This window comes from Camelus dromedarius, chromosome 2 (genome assembly GCF_036321535.1).
Source record: "Camelus dromedarius isolate mCamDro1 chromosome 2, mCamDro1.pat, whole genome shotgun sequence".
Lineage (NCBI taxonomy): Eukaryota > Metazoa > Chordata > Mammalia > Artiodactyla > Camelidae > Camelus > Camelus dromedarius.
Window position 1 is genome coordinate 20,681,261 of NC_087437.1, and position 20,907 is coordinate 20,702,167.

Sequence of the window (20,907 nt, forward strand, 5' to 3'; positions counted from 1 at the left end):
CACAGTCATTGGGGCTTATTCTGGGTCCCTAGGTGGGGCTGACAAAGCAGCAAAGAGGTGCCATGAGGGCTGCAACCAAAGCAAGAGAACAGTGGGACTGCGCCAGTTCACACGTAATTGAAATCAGCACATCTCCCTGGTTCCCAAGGAGCCTGTCCCCATCGATAGAGGTTCTTTAGGACCTTGTAAATCCTTAAGCATGTAATTGGAATGGCTCACTCTGACAGCAGATAGGATGTTTGTGCAGGTCCTCAGAAAAGACAACATGCTTTGTAAATATGAGGTATGGTTCTCACACATTAAATGGCCAGCCATTGGGTGAGAGCCTGAGATTTCATCTTTATCACTCCTCAGTAGCACACTCAGAATCGTGGAATTTGCAAGGAGGTTCCAAAACCCTATTCCTCTGAAGTTTTCACCTTAAGATTGGAAACTGGGAGCCCATCCTCCGAGCAGCCTCCCTTCCAACTGCTAAATAGACTGCGTTCTACATAAAATTTCACCTGGCAGAAAGGTTCTGCTGTTTTGGCGAAGAGACCCGCCCTTGCTCTTCACACAGGCTGAGAACTGCAACCCAGAGCACCGTGCGTGGCCCTGAGACCTGGGGTAAGACTGCCGGGGTTGGGATCCCAACCCACTAGCTGTGTGACCTTGGCCGGTTATGACTCCCTGGGACTAACTTTTCTCTTCTGTAAAGGAAGATATTGATGGTTGCGATAATTAAATAAGTTAATTTATGAACAATCTTAAAACAGTGCCTGGTGCACTAAACATACTAGAAACGCCAACTGTCTTTATTATTATTACCTATGTTACTAATGTTACTAATATCACAGTGAGTTCCTGGCAGAGCTAGAAACTGTGTCTTCTGTCTCTCACTTCAAGAATCTTGTCCAACCAAAGTCACATATTTGAAAATAAGAAGTGGTAAGGATATGGAGAAATGGCTGGTGGGACTGTATAATGATGTAGCTGCTGTGGAAAAGTCTGGCCGTTCCTCAAAAAATTAAACACGGGATCCATCTGACCCAGCAGTTCTATTCATAGATGTACACCCAAGAGAAATGAAAACTGGTTCTCAAATAGATACTTCTACACAAATATCCATAGAAGCACTAATCACAATAGCCAAAAGATGGAGATACCACAAAATGTCCATCAGTGGATGAATGGATAAACAATGCGACATATCAATACAATGGAATATTATTTAGCCATTAAAAGGAGCACAGTTCTGATACTTGTGACAACATAAATGAACCTCAAGGACGTTGTGCTGAGTGAAGAAAGCTAGATACAGAGGTCACATATTGTATGATTCCACTTATACGGAATATCCAGAATAGATCAGTTCATAGAGATAGAAGCAGATTAGTATTTGCCAGGGGCTGGAGGAAGGAGGAATGAGGAGTAACTGCCTAATGGACGCAGGGTTTCCTACAGGGGTGATGAGAATGGTTCGGAACTTGATAGAGGTGACGGATGCACAACATTGTGCATGCACTAAATGCCACTGAATTGTGTACTTTAAAGTGGCCACTTTTATGTTTTGCAGACTTCATGGTGGGAACATTTAAGAGCTACTCTCATAGCAACTTGCAAGTATAAAATACAGTATTATTAGGTTATTATATCATCCAAGATCAAGGGGATTCTCAAGCCATGTTCCTTTAGGAAACTGGTTTTGCCACCTCCTGAACTAAGATGTTTTTCTGCGTTTTCTCAACCCACACAGTCAAAAAAGTTAACTTTGTCATTTTTCTCTCCTAATATTTTTGTCCATAAATCTCTACCATCTGCCATCTCTTGTCTGGAATAAAATAAGCAATAAGAAGGTGTCTGATCTTATGGAAAAATAGATATTATAGGCACTTTGCGCCAAATACATAAATGTTCTGGGCACTGAGGGGTGCCTCACAGACTCTGGGGCCGACAGTTCTGCTGTTTCTTGGAAGTCATGAGCCCTCTCTGTGCCCCAGTCTTCTCATCTCTAAAATGGGGGCAAACATGGTACCTGTCTGAGAGGTGCTGTGGGGACTGACTGAGCTACAAGGGCTAGTTCTTGCTCAGCAGGTTGCCGGTGGTGTGATCTCTGTATTTGCCACTACACTCATTGGTGGGGTAGTGATGGTGGTGCCTCTGCTGTCTCTCTCTGGCTGTCCCTACCGCGTCCCCGACCCCCAGCTGTTCTCACCTCTGTACAGTGGTTTGTACGTTTTACCAACCTGGTACCCACACATGGAGAACTGGGTAGGAAGAGGGCGTGGGTGTGTCTGGTGACCAGGTGAGTGACATCTCCCCAGTCTGGATACAGAATCCACGCTGGGAGACCGCAGAGAGAGAATGGGTTTTTGTGAAGTTCTGTTTTTCTTCCCCCATGGAGGTGTGGATGTTATGGCTGTGGAAGAAGGGTGCGCAAATTCCTGGATCCGATGGATTTTGTGCCTTTGTGGTTGGATCAGACTTTCTGGTGGTTCATGGAGGATGGGTGGCCCTCGGTGGCGTGGCAGTGTCTGACTGCTTCACTCAGAGAACCGGTGACCACTGTCAGCCTAGGGCTGTGTCTAGACCTCAAAATATTTTGTTTGGCCCTACTAAATTAAAATAACTTAGAAACATCATGTAAAAATCTGGATTCCTGGCTTTTCTGGAAAGGGCAGGGAATCTGGTAACATGGGCCCACATTCCTGCCTGGAGCTGAGGCCGGAGCTGAGTGCGTGTGTGCATCTCCAATGTTGGGAGGCCCACCAATCTCTCCAAATCCACTGCTGCCATCTGCTCCTCACTGGTCACTCAGGGCACCTGCATGGCCCCTAAGCATTGGAGTTTGCAGCCTCTGGTCTGAAACCCAAACACGCGTGATATGAGAAGTGGTTTTCATTCATACACTGTTTGCTAGCTTTTTTAAAAGTTACCAAAAACGACAAATCATTTGCCTTGAAACTCGAAGTGGAAATAGAGCAGTACTTTCTAAATTTACTGGCTGCTATTCTGTGTCAGGGCTCTTTATACATTGAAATATTTATTCGCAGACCTCATCATTTACCACTTCTTAGTAGATACAGTTTTCCTCTTCCAGAGCTACCCCATAAATACAGGGTTCCTCTTGAGTCTAATTGGATCTTTTGACCAAGGGCTGGGGGGGAGAGGCGGGGGGAGCCCGGGTGAGAAAATTAGGCAGACTCCATCCAAGAATTCAGTTTACTCATCAGTTTTGCTTAGCTTTAGAAAAACAAGCTTCCCCCGTCCTCTGGGCCTGTTTCTGAGCTCACACTGGGAAAGGTCAAATAAACACAATAAATCCATTAGAAGGCCTTCGTATTAAACCCCTGGGGCTGGTGCTGCTTAGCAAGAGGCCAGAGTGATGCCGTTTCCCAAGTGGAAGGAAGTTGGCCTGACCTTGGTGATTTGCTAGAAAACGGGAGTCAGCTGTGCCAGTTGGCCTCGGTGGTTGCGAGGAGGCCAGCCCCAGGGGGTTGGTTCTGGCAGTTGGGCCTGCCAGGGAGAAGACCCCCTCACACAGCCTGCACCTGCTTCCTCCTCCTCTCCAAGGTCTTCAGGCCAAACCCCAGATAGAACCAGGTGGATTGAACATCCCCTTAGTACCTGTCTCCACTCAGCAGGGTCCTTCATCTGGGCTGCCTCACAGCTCACCTGCCAGCCATGGCTGGGCTTTGCTGGGTTGGGGGCCTACCTCCACTCCATTCAGGGGCCACCAGTGCAGAGACAGGGAGCTCGCAGCACCACAGGGAGCTGGGCTGGGGTCCGGGGCACCGGGGCACTGACAGTGAGTGACAGAATGGTAGGGCTGGAGTTCCTTGGCAGTGACTGTCACCCCAGCTCCCCCCCGAGAGCTTGGCAACCGTGCTGCCTGAATTCCAGTCCCATTTTCACCACTTCACTGTGACTTTCGGTGGGTGACTTAAAGTCTCTGTGCCCCGCTTTCTTCAGTCTATAAATGGGCTTTCATAATAGTAGCTACCCCACTGGGTCACAGTGAGGAGTAAGGGCAGTAAGACGCGTGAAGTGCTCAGGACGCCTCATGACGTAGGAAGGGCTGGCTAAGTCCTTGCTGTGTCTGTTCACGTTGTATATCGTTATTGCCAAACACCCGGCTAGAGAGCGCAGTGAGCACACCAAGATGTGCTTGGAAAACCTAGCAACGCCCACTGGTGTCTTCATGCTTCTGCTTCTGATGAAAAGATTGGAAGGAACATCCCCAAAAGTAGAAGAGGCTGATGGACAGGGCTGCAGTCAGGGTCCCACGGGGCTGGGTCCGGACCCCGGCTCCCTAACGTGCTGGCTGCGCCGGCCTGCGCACACCGCTGGTAGGAATTTTCTGCAGTTGTCGACGTGGAGGCATCCCACCCGGGGTGCACGGTCCTCAGCTCACCACACCAGCTGCCTCTTTTTTTTCACTGTGTCCTAAAGGACAAACTGCTCTGAGAACCATAACAGCTGTCATTTGATGATGGCCCACGTGTGCCAGGCCCCACACTGGGTACCTTTTCCCTCCACCCCCGTCTCACCCTCCCCTTGCTTCCGGAGAGGCAGAGGTGGTCCCCCTTCTAGGGAGGAAGCAACTGCCACATGAGACCAGAACCAAGTCTGTGTCTTCTCACCCCAGGTCTGTGCGTCTGCTTTCCAGCGATGCCTCCCCCGGAGCTGCACTCAGTCCTCAGCAGGCAAGGGCATCACTGCCCATTAACTAGAATTACACTGTAATTCCGCCTCTAGCCGAGCTCTTGCTTTGAGCCAGGTTGAGGCCAGCGCATGACTTTTCTCGTTCACTTTGCTCTCTGTCTCTCTCTCTCTGTTTCCATTTAACTGAACCTCTCATACACAGGATTGGATTAAACATAATCTTTAGTTGTAATAGACTGTCATCATTGGTGCCGTGCAGAGCCCTCATCCATTCTACTTTGCTGATTCTTGTATTTACTTCTTTCTGATTCAGTGCCGCCGTGAATCCATCATCCAGCCCACAGGACTGGAACACTGACAGTCAGGCCCTTCTGTCCCCCTCGCGGGTCCAGCCTTGCCGACCCCCACCCCTCTGCCTCAAGGCAAACACTCCTCTGAATTTTGTGTTGACTGTTCCTTCTAGATTTTTCACATATAGTACGCGTCTGAATGATGCCTCGTTTAGTTTTAGTTCTCGAACTTTCTAGTTTGTCTCCTCCTTTCTCAGTACCACACCGTGTTCATCACCATGGCTTTAAGTGAATCCTGCTCTCTGGTTGGCTAGTCCCACTGTCCCCACACTCATTCTTCTTTAGAAGGGGACACACCATAAGAAATGGGGGTCCCATCCCTGAGTCCCCAACCTCACCCCGCCTGGGATAAGCACCAACTGTCTCTGAAGGACCCTGCTCCCCTCTGTTGTCTCCCCACATTGGAGGTGCTTCTTACAGTACCTGGAGGGGCAGCCAGGCTGTTCCCATGGCAGCAGCAGCAGAGGAAACTCCTGGGGACGGTGGGATGATCCGTGGTGCAGGGTACGTGCCAGTCAGAGGGCCCCCCGCCCTGAGGCTCTCCCCACGTGACCAGGGGCTGTCCTCATGCAGGGCCGGGTTGCCCAGCCATTGTGCAGCTCCCTGGGACAGGCTCCAAACTGAAAACACTCAGATTTTCTGGGAAACTTTTCAGCTGAGTCAGGAGCACCCCTCCAGCAGACCGAGGAACTGGCGCAGTGTGTTGCTAATTCTGTCTGCCTGCAGGAACCTTGCTGGAGGGTTCTTTAGCCGACTTAGGGCAGTTTGAAAGGGCTACTTTTAAAATTCATTCCCTGCACCAGAAAAGCCGGGCCCTAGTTTGCTTTGTAGAAATGAAGGCTTATTGCAGCTGCCTCCCCAGCCCCAGACATCGGCCTGCCCATTCCCACTGACCCCGCGCCCACGATGTCCAGAGCAGAGCCGTGGGGCTGGGAGCAAGGACAAAAGCCAGTCCCTGCCTGTGGGAACCCACAGTCAACAGGGGGTGAAGACAACACCAACAACAGGAGGTGATTCTGGAACCCTCCATAGTGGTCAGGGATTTATCATGGGCCAGGGCAGGGAGACCATGTTTCCTAAATCAGAAATTAGAGGATGATGTCTGACAGTAACCACAGGAACTGTTCCGAGGGCTCCTCAGACAGTCTCCATAGTGACGAGAACCACTCAAAGGCCTCTGCTGGGGAGGGGTATGCGGAGGGCGGGAGAGGCTTTCCCAGCAGAGGGTGTGGGCTGTGCCCGATGGGGCGAGGGTGCAGGCAGGGAGCCCTCGGGGGGCTACTTTTCATGGTAGAGTCAGGAAGTAACCAGAGGGCTGGTCATGAAGATGGAAAATCGGAGTAGAACAGAGATGTTTAGAAGGTGGATGTGGAAGGCTTGGGGGTGGGGCGGATTTGGAGGACAGAGGAGGGACAAGATGAGTGTGTCTGAAGGTCCAGACTTGAGACCCATCAGAGAAACTCAGCAGTGAGGAGGAACGGGAGGCACTTGGTTTCACCGCAGGGCATTGGGGTGGTCTGTGGAGCAACCCGCTGGAGCAGGTCTGTAGACCCGTGTATGGGATTCCCTGGGGATCTCATTACAATGCTGGTTCTGATGCAGTCAGTCTGGATGGGGCTCAAGACCCTGCATTTCCAGCAGGCACCCAGGCCAAGCCGAAGCTGCCGGCCCACAGACCACACTTTGAATAGCTCACTAGGTCCCAGACCCGAGCCCAGGTGCCTCTAATTCAGGTAATAGTAGGTGCTAAGGACACACTGAAATGAGGTGTGTAGGGGAGGGTATAGCTCAGTGGTAGAGTATGTGCTTAGCATGCATGAGGTCCTGGGTTCAGTCCCCAGTACCTCCATTAAACAAATAAAAATAAACCTAATTGCCCCTCCCCAATAAATAAATAAACCAAACAAAATGAGGTATGTAGAATCACTTTTGTTTCCCCTCCAAAATAAAAATATTTCAGGCTTTGGGATTACCAATACTGAGCATTCTGGTCAGAATTCAGGGGTATGTAAAAGGAAGGGGAGCTGTGCCTTTTTGGAACTTTTTTCACTTGAACAGCGATGCCCACACAGTCAGGTGATGCGTAGGATGTCACATGGTGTGGATCCGTCCCCAGACGCTGCCCATCAGCCACTCTGGCACTTGGCTAAGACACCTAGTGTCCAGTCTCTGTTCCCGGTGAGGTGAGGACACTGGCTTTTTTTTTTTTTTTAACAGATTAGATTTTCTCCACTAATTGGTTATTGTTTCTTCAAATTATCTTCTGAGAAAACTGTGAACTCTCCCCGATGTCACACAGAAGAGATTTCTTTGAACTCATCTTAGAGATATGCCTTCAGAAAGGCCAACAGACATCCTTCTCACCCCTCAGTAGAGCAAAGTCTTATTCATCCTACAGAACATCTCTTAGCTGCAGCCTCCTCCAGGAAGCCATCCTGGACACCCCCAGACTGAGTTACGTGCCCCTCTTCCTGGCTCTCACAGCTCCCCCTACAATTCCTTCTAAGCACAGACCCCTCTGGGCTGAACCATTTATTTCAGTCTCCCTGCCCCATCTGTAGCCCCATGAGCCTCTGTGTGCCCAGCCCCCTGTGCAGCTCCTGGAAAGCACGTTTCTAAGTAGAAGTCTGATGAATACACACATGTGTGATGAGCAACAGTTGGACAAGACTTTCTCTTCAGAGTCCACAAAACGACATTAGGACTCTGGTATCCCTCCAAACCCTTCTTGAGAAGCCTTTAATTAAAAGTGAAGTTCTTCATGCCTTGATGTCCCCTTCTGCAGAATGGGGCGTGAAGACATCTTAACATTGTTCAAGCTTGCTGGTCTTGGCCTTGTTCTAGGGTGGAGGCTGAGCTAGGAGTCCTCCCTAGCACAGCGCCCTCCCCCCAGCCAGGCTCTCAGAGGCTGGGCAGGTGTTGCGCCCGTCTTCCCTCTCCCCACTCCTTCCCAGCCAAGCACACAGAGGTTTCTCCAGGCTGCGTCTGCTTGGAGGTTGAGAAGGCCCAACAGGGGCCGAGGCCACAAACCCTCCAGGAGGGCTTGAGTCCCCAGCACCTGCCTGGAACCATTCATTGGTCCTCACAGCTGGGAGAGGGCAGCAGCTAGCTCCCCCCTGGCTTTGGCAGGGCGAGGCATGGCAGCAAGTGAGCGGGCAGTCAGCTGCAGCCCTGCCAAGATCTTGGCTGGCAAGACAGAGAGTCCTGGTGGCTGGAAGGCCCTCAGATGGGGGATTCAAGTCACCAGATCCCTCATTCCTCTGACAGTGCTGATGCGAACCTGTGGCTAAAACAAGCCTCACTTGGTAAAGCTGAGTACAGCCCCTGAGTAGCCAGCCTTTCCTTCGAAATAACAGCAAATTATAACCAGCCACCTCCCCCAGGATGCCCACCTGGCCTGTGCCAGCAGCTTGGGAGCCACAGCCCTGGGTTTCCAAGGCTCATCTAACATTTATCTCACAGGCATCCCTGGCCTTGCCACTCACTTTTGTCTTGTGTGTTGAAGCCCAATTTGATGGGGTCCAGCCAGAGTCCTTCCACTGCCAGGATTAAATGTGACTTTTGTTCTGCCAAGTGCCAGCTGGTAGAAAGGACCCTCAGCCTTATTGCCAAGCCACTTGCCACCCGGGTAGAGGCTGAGGCCCCGAGGAGGATGGCAAGGCCCCTCCGCCAGATGGTGGCTGAGGCCGGCCAGCACCCAGGGCTGCCAGCTGCTCAGCCACTTCCCACTGAACTGTGAGGCAGGGTCGGGGAGAGGAGGAGGCCCTGGAGTGGAACTGAATTCTAAAGGCTTCTTGACCCCAATTCATGGTCCAGCCCCCAACACTGCGCCCCCTACAGCCACTCCCTGGCCATCACCACCCCCATCTTTCCTGTCTGTCCCTGGACCCTCTGTCCCTGGGGAGAGTGAATTATTCTGCTGGGTGAGGAAGGAGGTGAGGGGAAGGGATGCTGATGGACTGAGCGAGGAGAGAGGGGGAAGTAATGGTCACAATGGAGGTGGCTGAGCCGGCGTCACTGGGGTCCTGGAAGGGGCATTTCGGGTCAATGCTGAGGTCCGTGGTGTGGCCCAGGGAGTGGTAGCCAGGTGGAGGAGCGGGGCCCTGAGGATGAGGCGGTCCAGAACTAGGAGGCTGAGTGATGAGAGGTTGTGCCAGCGGAGGATTCCATCATCGGGGTGGGGGGCGTGGGTGGAAAGGGGACCAGGGAGGCCAGACCAGAGCCCTGACAAATGAGGGGCCAGAGGTCAGCAGATGACAGCAGCAAGGATCAGGAGAGGACCTAGCGCAGTGGTGTGAGCCATGGAGGAGCTGGGGCTTCTCCCAGCAGATGGAGGCTGCAGAGCTTTGTATGTGGCAGAGGAAGCCAGAAGTCCTGAGACGCAAACATCCCCCAGGGAAGGCTGAAGGGCAGTGGTGTCCTGGGAGAGAACACTGGGCTCAATCAGGGCAGGAGGTGGAGAGAGCTTTCAGAGAAGTCGGGGCGCCATTTTCGTGTGGAGCGGCAGTTCCAGAGGGCACAATGGGAGACCCGAGAGGGGGAAGCTGAGGGCTGGGGTCAGAGGTAAGGAGGTGCAGAGCATTGTCAGGGGGCTGGCACTTAGAGAAACCACAGCCACTGGAAGGAGGCTCTTCCAAGCATCGCAATCGACTGGACCTTGACATCACCCATTCTCCCTTCCTTTGCGCCTGTCTTCCATTAACTCTCCTCCTTTCCTGGAAGCTTGTGCCATCGTGTTTCTAAGATTCCTTCTTCATTTTGCTGGAGTACCTCCTTAAGTAGCTTTCAGGCTGGGTGGGTAGAGGTTCTTCTTTAAGAGCCACTGAACACATCTGAAAATGTTGCTGCTGTCTGTTCTGCAGCAGTGTAGCTCCCCTTTGCCTCAGAGCACCGTGGAGTCATTTGGTGAGAACGTTTTGCTGGCCCCACTTTGCCGTTGAGTACTGGGGCAGGGAGCTGGTGGGTGGGCTGGCCCTTAGGGCATGTCACCCAGATGGAAGTGTCTTCCAGTCTCCACGGCCCACCACGGCCACCTCTGCGGTGGAGAAGGGCTCACGCTCCATTGGGCTTCTCTGTTGGACATCAGCACCGACCAGGAGCCTCCCCAAGGCTGCCCACCTCCTTCAGAGAGCCGGCCAGGGCATCGGCCGGGACAAGTGCCCCAGACGTTGGGCTTACACACCTTTAAGGGATCACCCTGATCACTCCGTGCATACTCTGCCCTTTGTTGCTGGAGCTTGGGGCTTCTCAGGGAGCTTCTTCGGTAAGAACCACGTTCACCCCTGGTGTCCAGGGCTGCTGGCTCTCTACTTGGTTTCTCCACCATCCTATCCACCTGTTTTCTGTCTTCCTGAAATTTACCCTAGTGTCTTCAGTGACTGACTCTCCAGCTGTCAGTTCCTTCATACACACACATGTCACATGTGCACATGTCATTTCAGGGAGATGCTGGGTGGAAGGGGCACACACATGTGGGTCCAGGCTGCCCCCTTGAGCACAGCCACACACCGTTCAGGGCAGGTTGTGCATAACGGAGGGCTGTTTTGCTGCGCATCTCTCCTCCACGCATGTGAAGTGACTGGACTGCCCTCTATCCCGGGGAAAGCGAGGGCCCCCCCTGGGCTGTGGGGACCACCTGTGCCCGTCATGCTTGTTGGCAGAGGGTTCATCTGAAGATGCTGCCTTTGTCCCAGCTATAGTCACAACCCTTTTTGCTGGGGAAACAGTAAAACTTACTAAGAGAAAACTCTAGATTCTGAGTACTATCTAGATGTAAGCTGAGGTCTCTGTTGGCCTTTAAAGCTAGGTGGTACAAAGATGCCATATTTTAGAAATGAGCAGGTAATGACATATTTGTCCATTTGTATAGTGCTAAGGGGATTGACACCTGACAGCTGTAGACCTAGAAGGTGGAGGAGCCAAGTCACTGGGGAGGAGATGACCCTTGATTTGTGTCCTGAGAGAGGAGGCAGGCTTCTGACAGCAGTACAGGGAAGGGTGTTCTAGCTGAAGGAATAGCATGAGGGGAGGCCCAGAGGCACGCAGGCAGTTCTCTGAGTCTTTGGACACCAAGGCCATAGTCTGCAGAAAGTGAGTCACACAGTGTCTGTCATGTAGAAAGTGTATGCCTTTGCCCCTATGTTCGTCTTCTCCTTTCTCTTGCAGAAAACAGACAGTTCCCAGGTCTACTTAAGTTCTGATTTCAGGGTTGTCACTCAAAGCTTCCCCCATCTGCTGATCATTGTCAAAAACTGTTGCTAAAGAACTTCACCTCTTGACCTTAAAAACATTGTTCTTTTTTTCAAAATATAAATGTAGGGAAAGGGTTCAGGTAGTGACTAACATGTCTTGGCATCTCCCCACTGTCAGCAGAGGAGACCTCAAGGGGCCCAGAGAAGCAGCTTAAGCCACCAATCTCTGTGCCAGGATCTCTGCTGTTTCCATCAATGACATGACCGTCATAGCCAGATAAACTAACTCCCCTATTTTATTGACAGCAAAACAGAGGCCCTGGGAAGTTCTGTGGCTTACTCAGGGTCAGGCAGGAGGTGAGTGGTGGAGAATTATGGAATATTCAGCTTACCGGAGAACTTTGGAAATGATTGCCTTATGATATTTTTAGCACAGAACCAGACATCCAGCCCTGGCCCCAGTAAATCTTCATCAAGAGCAAAGCATTGTTGTCAATTAAGATGATGTACTGGGGCATCTTTAGAACTACAATAAGTAAATTGGTACTATTTTTAAAGGTACATCTCAGGCTGATAGCCTGAAATAAGATATAGTGTAGAGAGAACGCCTTTGAGGGAAGGAGCATGTTGTATCATACTGTCGTCACAAGGCATGGGTGGAGGTGTCACTACCCCGATTTTACAGATGAGAAAAATATGGCTCCAGGAAGGCGAGCCAGCTGGCCCCCTGGTGGTGGGAGCAGGAACTGGGATTCCAAGCCAGCCCTTTCTCCCCTCCTTGCCCACTGGGGCAGGTGGGAAGATGCCTGAATTGTGTCATATTCACACCCACCCACCAGGAAGCCAGGGCACTCCTAACTCAGTCAGTGACTTTTATTTTTAATGTAAACTTGTTTTTGAAGTATAACATATATACTGAAAATGTACAGGTCTCAGGTGCTTAAGCCTGATGATGTTTACAAACTGAACACAGTGGTATTGCCAGAACTCAACTCAAAGAGCGGAACCATACCTGCCCCCAAATCACTGCTCCCCCCGTGTCACCACTGCCCTAACTTCATCATCCTGTTTTGAAGTCTATACAGATGAAGTTACACAAAATGTTCTTTTACCTGAAATGATGTTCAAGTGATTCATCCATGGTTTTTTTGCATGTAATTGTGATTCCTTCCTCCTTATGGCTGATCAGTGTTCTACTATATGAAGAGACACAGTTTATGTACACGTTTCACCATTGGTGGACTGTGGAATTCTTGTTTCCAGTTTGGTGCCTCTCTTAGCATCCATGTACGTGTTGGTGAGCGTGTGTACACCAGGAGGAGGCTGTGAGCCATAAGCTCAGCCTTAGTGGATGCTCCTCGTTTTCCCAAGTGGTTGTGTCAGTTCACTCGCCCACCTGAAGCCATATGAGAGTTCCAGTTGCTCCACAGCCTCATCAGCACTTGCTACTGTCTTGTTTTCATTGGAGCCATTCTTATTGGCATACAGCAGAGTCACATTATAGTGTTAATTTTGCACTTCTCTGATGACTCTTGAAGTTGAGCACTTTTTCTTATATTTATGGGCTACTTGGATATTCATGATTCCTTTTTAAAAGTCTGTCTTTGTCGGGGAAATATTTCTAAGGATCGCTCCCGTACTGAAAGATGCTGTGTTTCTCTTCCCACCTGGGTGATCATTTACAAGCCTTGACGTTTGGTAGTTCTGAGAAGGCTTCCACAGTCAAGGAGAGAAAGAAAGGAGTTGGGGGTTGGTCCAGGCCACGTTGGGCATCCTCAGAGCTCTGGAAGTGCCACGGCCATGACAAGAACTTTCTCTGTGCACTCTGGGGTTAGTTACTTTGAAGTCATCAGTTAACATTCCCTCAGAAATGAGGCTAGATGGTTTATATTTCACATTTAGAGCTAAAGATATGCTCTGAACTCCAACCCCTCTTTCTCGCTTCCTATGGAGTTTGGGCTCTGGATCGATTTCGGTAACTGCAGAGGAATGAAGGTAAACAGAGCTCTTTCCTTCTCTTCAGCTCCTAACTGGGCAGGAAACACACAGGGAATCAGGTTTGCAGACCAGGCTTAGCATTTTGGGCATTAGGGACCTACTATGTGCCTAGAGCTCTAAAGTGATTGAGAAACTTTTAAGCTTTGGCAATGACTATCAAATGATAACAGCTCGAAATTTTCCTGATGCAAAATGCAAGCCTGTTTTCCTTCAATCAGAGAAGGAACTGCTGGCCTCCCTGGAGAGCCCATGTTTAACAGCCCTGCCCAAGCTCATCCTCACAAAAGACGACCAAACAAATGCCTGGATGGGGAGGAGATGGCTGGAAGTGCTGTATGTTGAATCCCTACTGTGTGCTGGTCACTGTGCCCAGTGCCTTACACTTTCTAACTCATTCAGCCTTCACCACAAATCTCTTGTCAATTAAGACCTGCCCTGTTCTTAGGGCAGGTGCAGGAGTGTGGGGAGCCAAGACAGAAACGTTGCCAGGTAAGAGCAATTTATTTCAATAGCTTAAAACAGCTGTAGAAGACCCGCCCCCACAAAAGCAGCAAGTCATCTCATTCATTTAACAGACCGTTTCTGGGCCATCCCCCTGGGACAGCCTCCTGGGGGCTGGGGGGTGGATCCTAAGACAGATGAGTCAGGCTCATGTCTTTTAAGAAGTTCACGCTTTGTAACCATTCATTGTTAAATGAATGAAATAGAAAATCCTTGCCACACTTGTTTGAGTGGAGGAGGACAGCACCAGGGCCAGGGTGGGCCCAAGGCGCACATACCCAGAGGGGTTCAGCCAAGACACCCGGAGTGGGGACCAGCATTTCCCGAGCTCCCACTGTGCACTGTGCCCAGGGTGAAGTGCAGTGCACCTGTCGTTTTCTTTAATCTTCTCTGGAAATCTGCAGATCGTTGCTCCATTTTACAGATGAAGAAATAAGCACTCAGAGTACCTTTCATAAAGGCACAAACTTACAGCTGGCAGAGCTGGAGCTCAAGATCAGGGACTCCAGATTCCTAGAGATCCTCAGGAAGGGGATGTGCTGGAGGAACTGGGTCTGATGGCCCCGAGAATAGGAATGTGGCAGGCTGGGTCCACGTTGGAATAGGTGAGTGTGAGAGCAGAAAAGATATTTGGTGGCAGGGTAGCTCGTTTAGGTTGGTGCAGACCTCACACAGGAGAAGTGCGCACCGGTGAGCTGGAAAGTGATCAGAGCCAGAGTAAGAACCTGTGGACTGTGCGAGCCTGGGAGACAGGTGACCCTCTCCTTCCCTTCTCACCTTAAAACAACCTTTCATAATTGCATGGAGTTTGAGGGATGCAGCATGCATCTCCAAATACTGGCTTTTGGACCGTGTGATTCTGGACAAGCTTCTTCACCTCTGAGCCTCAGCTTCCTCTTCTCTAAAGTAGGAACGATCCCCTCTAAATGAGATAAACCTAACATAGAAAGGGGGACAGAACAGTTGCTCAATAAATGTGGTTAAGCTATAAGAGTTTCTAGCTGCCTGGGTCCAACACCCAGCTTTGCCATTTACCAGCTGTGTGTCCTTGGGCAAGTGACTTACCCTCTCTGTGCTTCTGTTTCCTCTTCCTTAAAGTGGGGGTAATAATAATAGTTCCTAGTACAAGAGGTTATAGTGATATGAGTTCGATACCTACATTCACGTGAGTTGGTACAAATCAAGAGCTTAGCACAGCACCTAGCCACGTAATACACCTTCAGGAAACAATAGCTACAATTATATTTCATCTCTCATGTTGCACAGTAAACAAGGAGAAATTGCTTATTAAGTAAAGGACTTTTCAGGTTTTTTCCTCCCCAGCATCCAGCGGCACAGGTAGCAAGCATTGGTGCCATAGGAGCTAAAAGGAGATCGTGGAAACTTGCAGTGGGAAGATCAGCTTCCAGCAAGATGTCGAAGATGGGAGGATTCGGGTCGGAAGAGGGGGAAAGGGGTTCACAGAGGCATAATTCAGGGGATAGTGCAAAGCTCGAATCAGAACTACATGGAGGACAGGGAGCAGGAGAACTGGGCACAGGGGTGTTGCCAGGGAAGAGATAGAGACACCTGGAGCGGGGTCAAGTGTTGGCCAAGACCACGTGACTCAGGGTGAGTGATCTGCCTTCTAGGCCTGAAAAGGGATACCTAGGCCTCCCTGGCTAACCACGAGGGTTTGTATGAGGATCAAAAGGGGATACGGAGGTAAAAGTGTGCCACCACGCAGCCTCGCCTCAAGTGAAGGAGGGCTGGACACACTCTTGTGCACAGCTTCCAAAGCATCAGCCAAGTCCGGCTCTGATCTTCATCGCTCTCCTTATTAACTCTGCAGCTCTAGTAAATGAAAATTCCTATAAAAAGCACTCTTTTTTTTTTTTGGCGAGGGAGCTTTTTAAAATGGCATATTCTTTTTTTTTTTTATTGAAGTTTAATTGATTTACAATGTGTTGGTTTCTGGTGTACAGCATAGTGATTCAGTTATACATATATATATATATTCTTTTTCATTATAGTTATTACAAGCTATTGAATACAGTTCCCTGTGCTATACAGTAGGACCTAGTTTTTTTTATCTATTCTGTGTATAGTAGTTTGTACCTGCCAATCCCAAACACCTAATTTATCCCTCCCCGCACTTTCCCCTTTGATAACCATAAGTTTGTTTTCTATGTCTGTGAGTTTATTTCTGTCTTGTAAATAAGTTCATTTGTGTCATTTTTTTAGATTCCACATGTAAGTGATACCATAGGATATTTGTCTTTCTCTGTCTGACTTACTTCACTTAGAATGACGATCTCTAGGTCCATCCATGTTGTTGCAAATGGCATTATTTCATTCTTTTTATGGCTGAGTAGTATTCCATTGTACATATGTACCATATCTTCTTTATCCAGTTATCTGTCAATGGACATTTAGGTTGTTTCCATGTCTTGGCTATTGTAAATAGTGCTGCTATGAACACTGAGATACATGTATCATTTTTTTTTAGTATATATGCATTTTTTTATTGAAGTATAGTCAGTCTACAATGTTGTGTCAATTTCTGGTGTACAGCATAATGCTTTAGTCATACATGAACACAGATATATTAATTTTCACATTCTTTTTCAACATAAGGTACTACAAGATATTGAATATAGTTCCGTTCTATGCAGTATAAACTTGTTGTTTATCTATTTTATATATATTAGTATCTGCATATTGCATGTATCTTTCCGAACTAGAGTTTCCTCCAGATATGTGCCCAGGAGTGGGATTATTGGATCATATGGTAACTCTATTTTTAGTTTTTAAAGGAATCTCCGTATTGTTTCCCATAATGGCTGCACCAAACTACATTCCCACCAGTAGTGTAGGAGGGTCCCCTTTTCTCCACACCCTCTCCAGCATTTATCGTATAAAATGCACTCTTGACCACCTTCCCATCTCTTCTATCCCCTTGTGATATTATTCCTGTCACAACTCTTGTGTTAGCATTTACCATTTACAGTTTTATTGTATCAATGCATATTATTGGATGCTTTTAAAATATCACTTGTTCTATTGACAAAAAAAGTGTTAAGATGCAGCTCCAGGCCTCCACCATGTTCCTGCCTACTTGGGGAAACTAGGGCTGTGCAAGCCTCCAAGACAGCATGTGACCACCAGCATCTTCACTCCTGATCCAGCTGACTGATACATTCCTCTCCCTCCAGGCCTCCCAGCCTGTCCTGTTTTATGCCTCTGTGCTTTTTCCTGTTTTCTCTGCCTAGAATGCCCTCCCCAACCTCACATCACATAAAACTCCTATTCACCCTTCAAAATCCCATTCAGGTATCCTCTCTTTGAAGCTTTCAAACAACACTTCCGTACAGGAACTGCCCAGTGTCTGTCCCTGTGCATTTAGGAATTATTGCATATATTACACTCTATTACAATTATTCACATATTTAAACTCAGACCAGGACCCTTCCTCCACTTCCAGAGCTGCCTTTGGCCTTGAGTTAGTTATCTCTGTATCACTGGGGCCTGGAAGAGAATAAAAGCTTCATAAGTATGTCTGCAATAAAGCTAGTTAAAACTCAGTCGTAAGTCCAGAGGTTCCTTGGCTTATGGATTTTAACTCATGATGTTTTCTAGAACTGGGTATTAGAAGAAATGCATTTCTCTGACCATCAAAAGAGGACACAGGAGAAGTTTGAGGGTCCAAAGTCATTTTAAACAGCCCCCCTAAACCTCACCTGCTTCTAAGAAGCACCCCCTGCAGATCCACCCTAGGTCAGCCTCTCATTTTTATCACAATCCGCTGTGAGAAGTATTTTTTTACATTGAGACACACACATCACAGTGTGAAACATCTACCTCAGAGACAGAGCTGACATGGAACCCCTTGATACAGGCATTGCTTTCCATTTTCTCTTTCTTTTCTATTTTTTCAAAATTGCTGGTCACCACCCAGTGAATTGATTCCATGATTCTTCAGTCTAATCGTTTGCATTCCAGTTTGAAGAACACTGCTAGAAGCCTTCAGCTCATATAACCAGACAAGACTTCTCAGAGTGGGAGCCCGGGGCCCTGAAGGGCAGCTCAGAGGGCAGGCGGGCCAGGGGTGTGCAGGCAGCAGGTGGGGGTGAGAGGCATGAGGAAGCAGGGGCGAGACTAATCCACGCCCTCTCTTTGCAGCCGAGCCCCTGCCGTTGATGGACCTGTGCCGGAGATCCATCCGCCTGGCCCTGGGCCGCCAGCGCCTGGGGGACATCGGCTCCCTGCCCCTGCCTCAGTCTCTCAAAAACTATCTGCAGTACCAGTGAGCCAGGGCGGAGGGGCAGCGGGGACACCCACAGCCCCCGGCCTGTCATCTCACCGTCACCCAGGACATCTTCCCAACTTTGAAAACGAAATGTCTGTTGCCAACAGTATTTTCTGCCTTGGAAGCCGCCCTCCCAAGTCAGATACCTCCAGGAAGAGCCCAGAGCCTGCAGAGATCCTGCCCGCCCAGCAGGACACAGCGGCCACTGGTATATTGATCCAAGAGCCTGTTTCCTTATTCAAGAGGATGAATAAAACATTTGGGCAGGAGACTTTCTGTTGTGTGCCCTGGTGCAGACGGGGCCAGGGGAAAATTGGCCAGCTCCGGGAGCAAATTGCCTCTGAATAATGAATGGTGAAAGCAGCTTGACGCCGGTGCCCCTCTGCGCCCCCACCCCTCGCCAGGGCAGCAGGATTGTCGTGACACTTTAGGACTTTGTACCCCTTTGAATGACTGTTACCCAGGGATGCCCAACTGCAGAATCGGCAAGTGGACAAAGCAGTGTGGAGACACCTCCCAGCTTACCTCTCTGAACATTGTTTACTTCCTCCTCTCGCGTGCGTGCCCTCCTTCCCCACCGCGGACCCCCAGTCTCTGGATGCCCCAAGCACCTCTATTCAGGGAAGCTGAGTCTGACTAATTCACCCCAGGGACAGAGTATATCCTTTATTATTGTTGTTGTTTTAAGTTGCATTTTAAAATGATGTGGTGAGGGCAGTACTTAGTCCAAAGGTGCTAAAGGGGGAACTGGGGGCATTGTGACGCCCACAGGGATGATGTCCTGGGGCTGGGGAGGTTTCCTGGGGTGCTGAGGGTCTCCAGGCAACCGTCCGTTCAGGATACAGCCTGGCTGCCACAAAGCTTTATTTGAGCGAATTATTTTTTCACTTTAGGAGACTTGTATGAGTCTGTTTCTGTTTCACGTGTGTGTGTGTGTGACGTGCTGTTTATTTATCAGTTTGGGGCCGTGGGGGCAGCCTTGTAACTGGACAGGTGGATGTGGGGCACCTTCACCTGCCGGAGGGAGCCTGTCCTCCCACAGGGACGATGCTGCCCCCACTGCGGCCGCCGCCACCACCACAGCACCTCTCGTGTTTCCAACGCTTTCTGCCCAGACTGATTTTTAACTGGAAATTGTCACAGCAGTGGGATACCAGAGCCCCAGATGGCACTGCTTCCCGCCACTTTAATGTGAATTTGACTGATGAATGAGGAGCGTTTCTAATAAAGTCTGTCGTTCAGTCCTTGACTGTTTATGCACCGCTCTTTGGGTGGGGGTGGGGGGCTGGGAGGGTGTCTTCCATCAGCCTGGCCACTCTGTCCTCAGAAGTCATGATTGTGCATCTCTTTCCAGGCCCTTCCCATCTGTTCTGTCTTGTGGTCCCACCTGAGCCCAGGCTCTAATTATCTTACAAAGTCCTGACCCTGGAGAGAGAATGGGCGTGGGGCCTAAAGCCACACAAAGCTAGCCACAATAATAGAAAAACAGGCCAAATTCCTGGTGCCAGAGTCATGATGTCCATGGGGTGGCTCTATAAGGGGGCAGAGGGTCTATAGGGTAAACCCTAAGGAACAACAGTTTCAAAGTGACCCAAAGGTGGGGCTGGATGTGGCTTTGGAGGTGCACGTCATCACCAAGGGGCCAAAAATTAAAATCCCTGATGTGTAGTGTTTGCTACTTTCCATGGTGTAAATACTCCCACCACGGCCAGTTTCAAGCTCCACTGTGATGCCACCAAATACAGAGCTGGGAAGAGATGATCAGTGACCAACCATTAGATAGCATTTCCACCACATAGAAACAATAAATGTAAATTACCCATGAGGCAAAGTCGATAGAAATATAATTAAAAAGTGCTGAGTTTGAGGTATTTACTACCTTTGTTTGTAATATGACTTACTTAATTGCAAGTTGATATGGCTTAATTTTTAATGATGGTTGTAATCAATAACCAGCTTTCAAAATTTCTGAGATTTTAACCATCAACTGTAGCAAGCCAGTTGAGCCAGCTCCAGGATGATGCCCCCAGGCTGCTGGGAATGGAATTACCCAAGTGCGGGTCTGATCTTCTTTGGGCACTCCTCCAGGTATGAGTACTTTTCGACTGGCCTAAGATTAAAGTGATCTCTTTCCAGAAGTGGCCCTTGCAGAGTGGTGAGGAGAAGCTGGTTTGGAGGAGATGGGAGGGAGGAAAGCATACCTGGATGCAGCCCTCACAGCAGTGACCCAGAGTCTGACGCAGGCACAATCAGGAGTTCACGCGTCTGGCTACTCCTGAACACCCACCGTGCACAGAACGTTTCCAGACACTACTCAAAATAGAAATGCAAGATCTTAAAGAAAATGCAAAGTAAATCCAGGGGTATAGAAAAAGGTTTATCATGACCAAAGTTCCTTTGTTTCATGAATATGAAGTTGATTTAAAAATCGCAAAGTGATGCAGTTCATCATATTGACCAAGTAAAAGAGAAAAAAGCATCATCATCTCAGATGTAGAAAAAGCATTTGCAAAAACTCAACACTTGTTTATAATTTTAAAAAGAATTTCAGAAAACTAGGAAGAAGGAAACATTCTTAATCTAGCAAAGGAAATCTGCAAAACACCTACAGTTAATATCATGTTTAATGATAAGTTATTGAATGCTTTCCTCTTAGCTGAAGCGCAAGAAACAGTGCCCACTCTCACCACTTCTATGCAACATTATATTGGAAATCTAGACACTTCAAAAATACAAGAACAAGAAATGACAAGTTATTAAAAATTGGAAAAGAAATAAAACTAACATTATTTACAGATGACATTGTATACATAGAAACGAATCTATAGAAAACTATGAGAATAAGAGAATTTAGAAAGGTCACTGGATGCAAGGTATATTTGTCAACTTGTGTGTCTACATATTAGCAACAATTAGAAAATGAAATTTTAAGAAA

General features: G+C 48.8%; 1 protein-coding gene across 1 annotated transcript in view; it reads left to right on the plus strand.

Annotated features, from left to right (window-relative positions):
- The window catches only part of SPSB4 (splA/ryanodine receptor domain and SOCS box containing 4), a 72,980-nt gene extending 53,750 nt beyond the window's left edge, over positions 1-19,230 (plus strand). Inside the window, exon 3 of the mRNA XM_031444387.2 lies at positions 17,846-19,230. Coding sequence (XP_031300247.2) covers positions 17,846-17,973 — 128 coding nt within the window. The 3' untranslated portion in view covers positions 17,974-19,230. The remainder of the gene's footprint in view (positions 1-17,845) is intronic.
- The last annotated feature ends 1,677 nt before the right edge of the window (positions 19,231-20,907 follow it).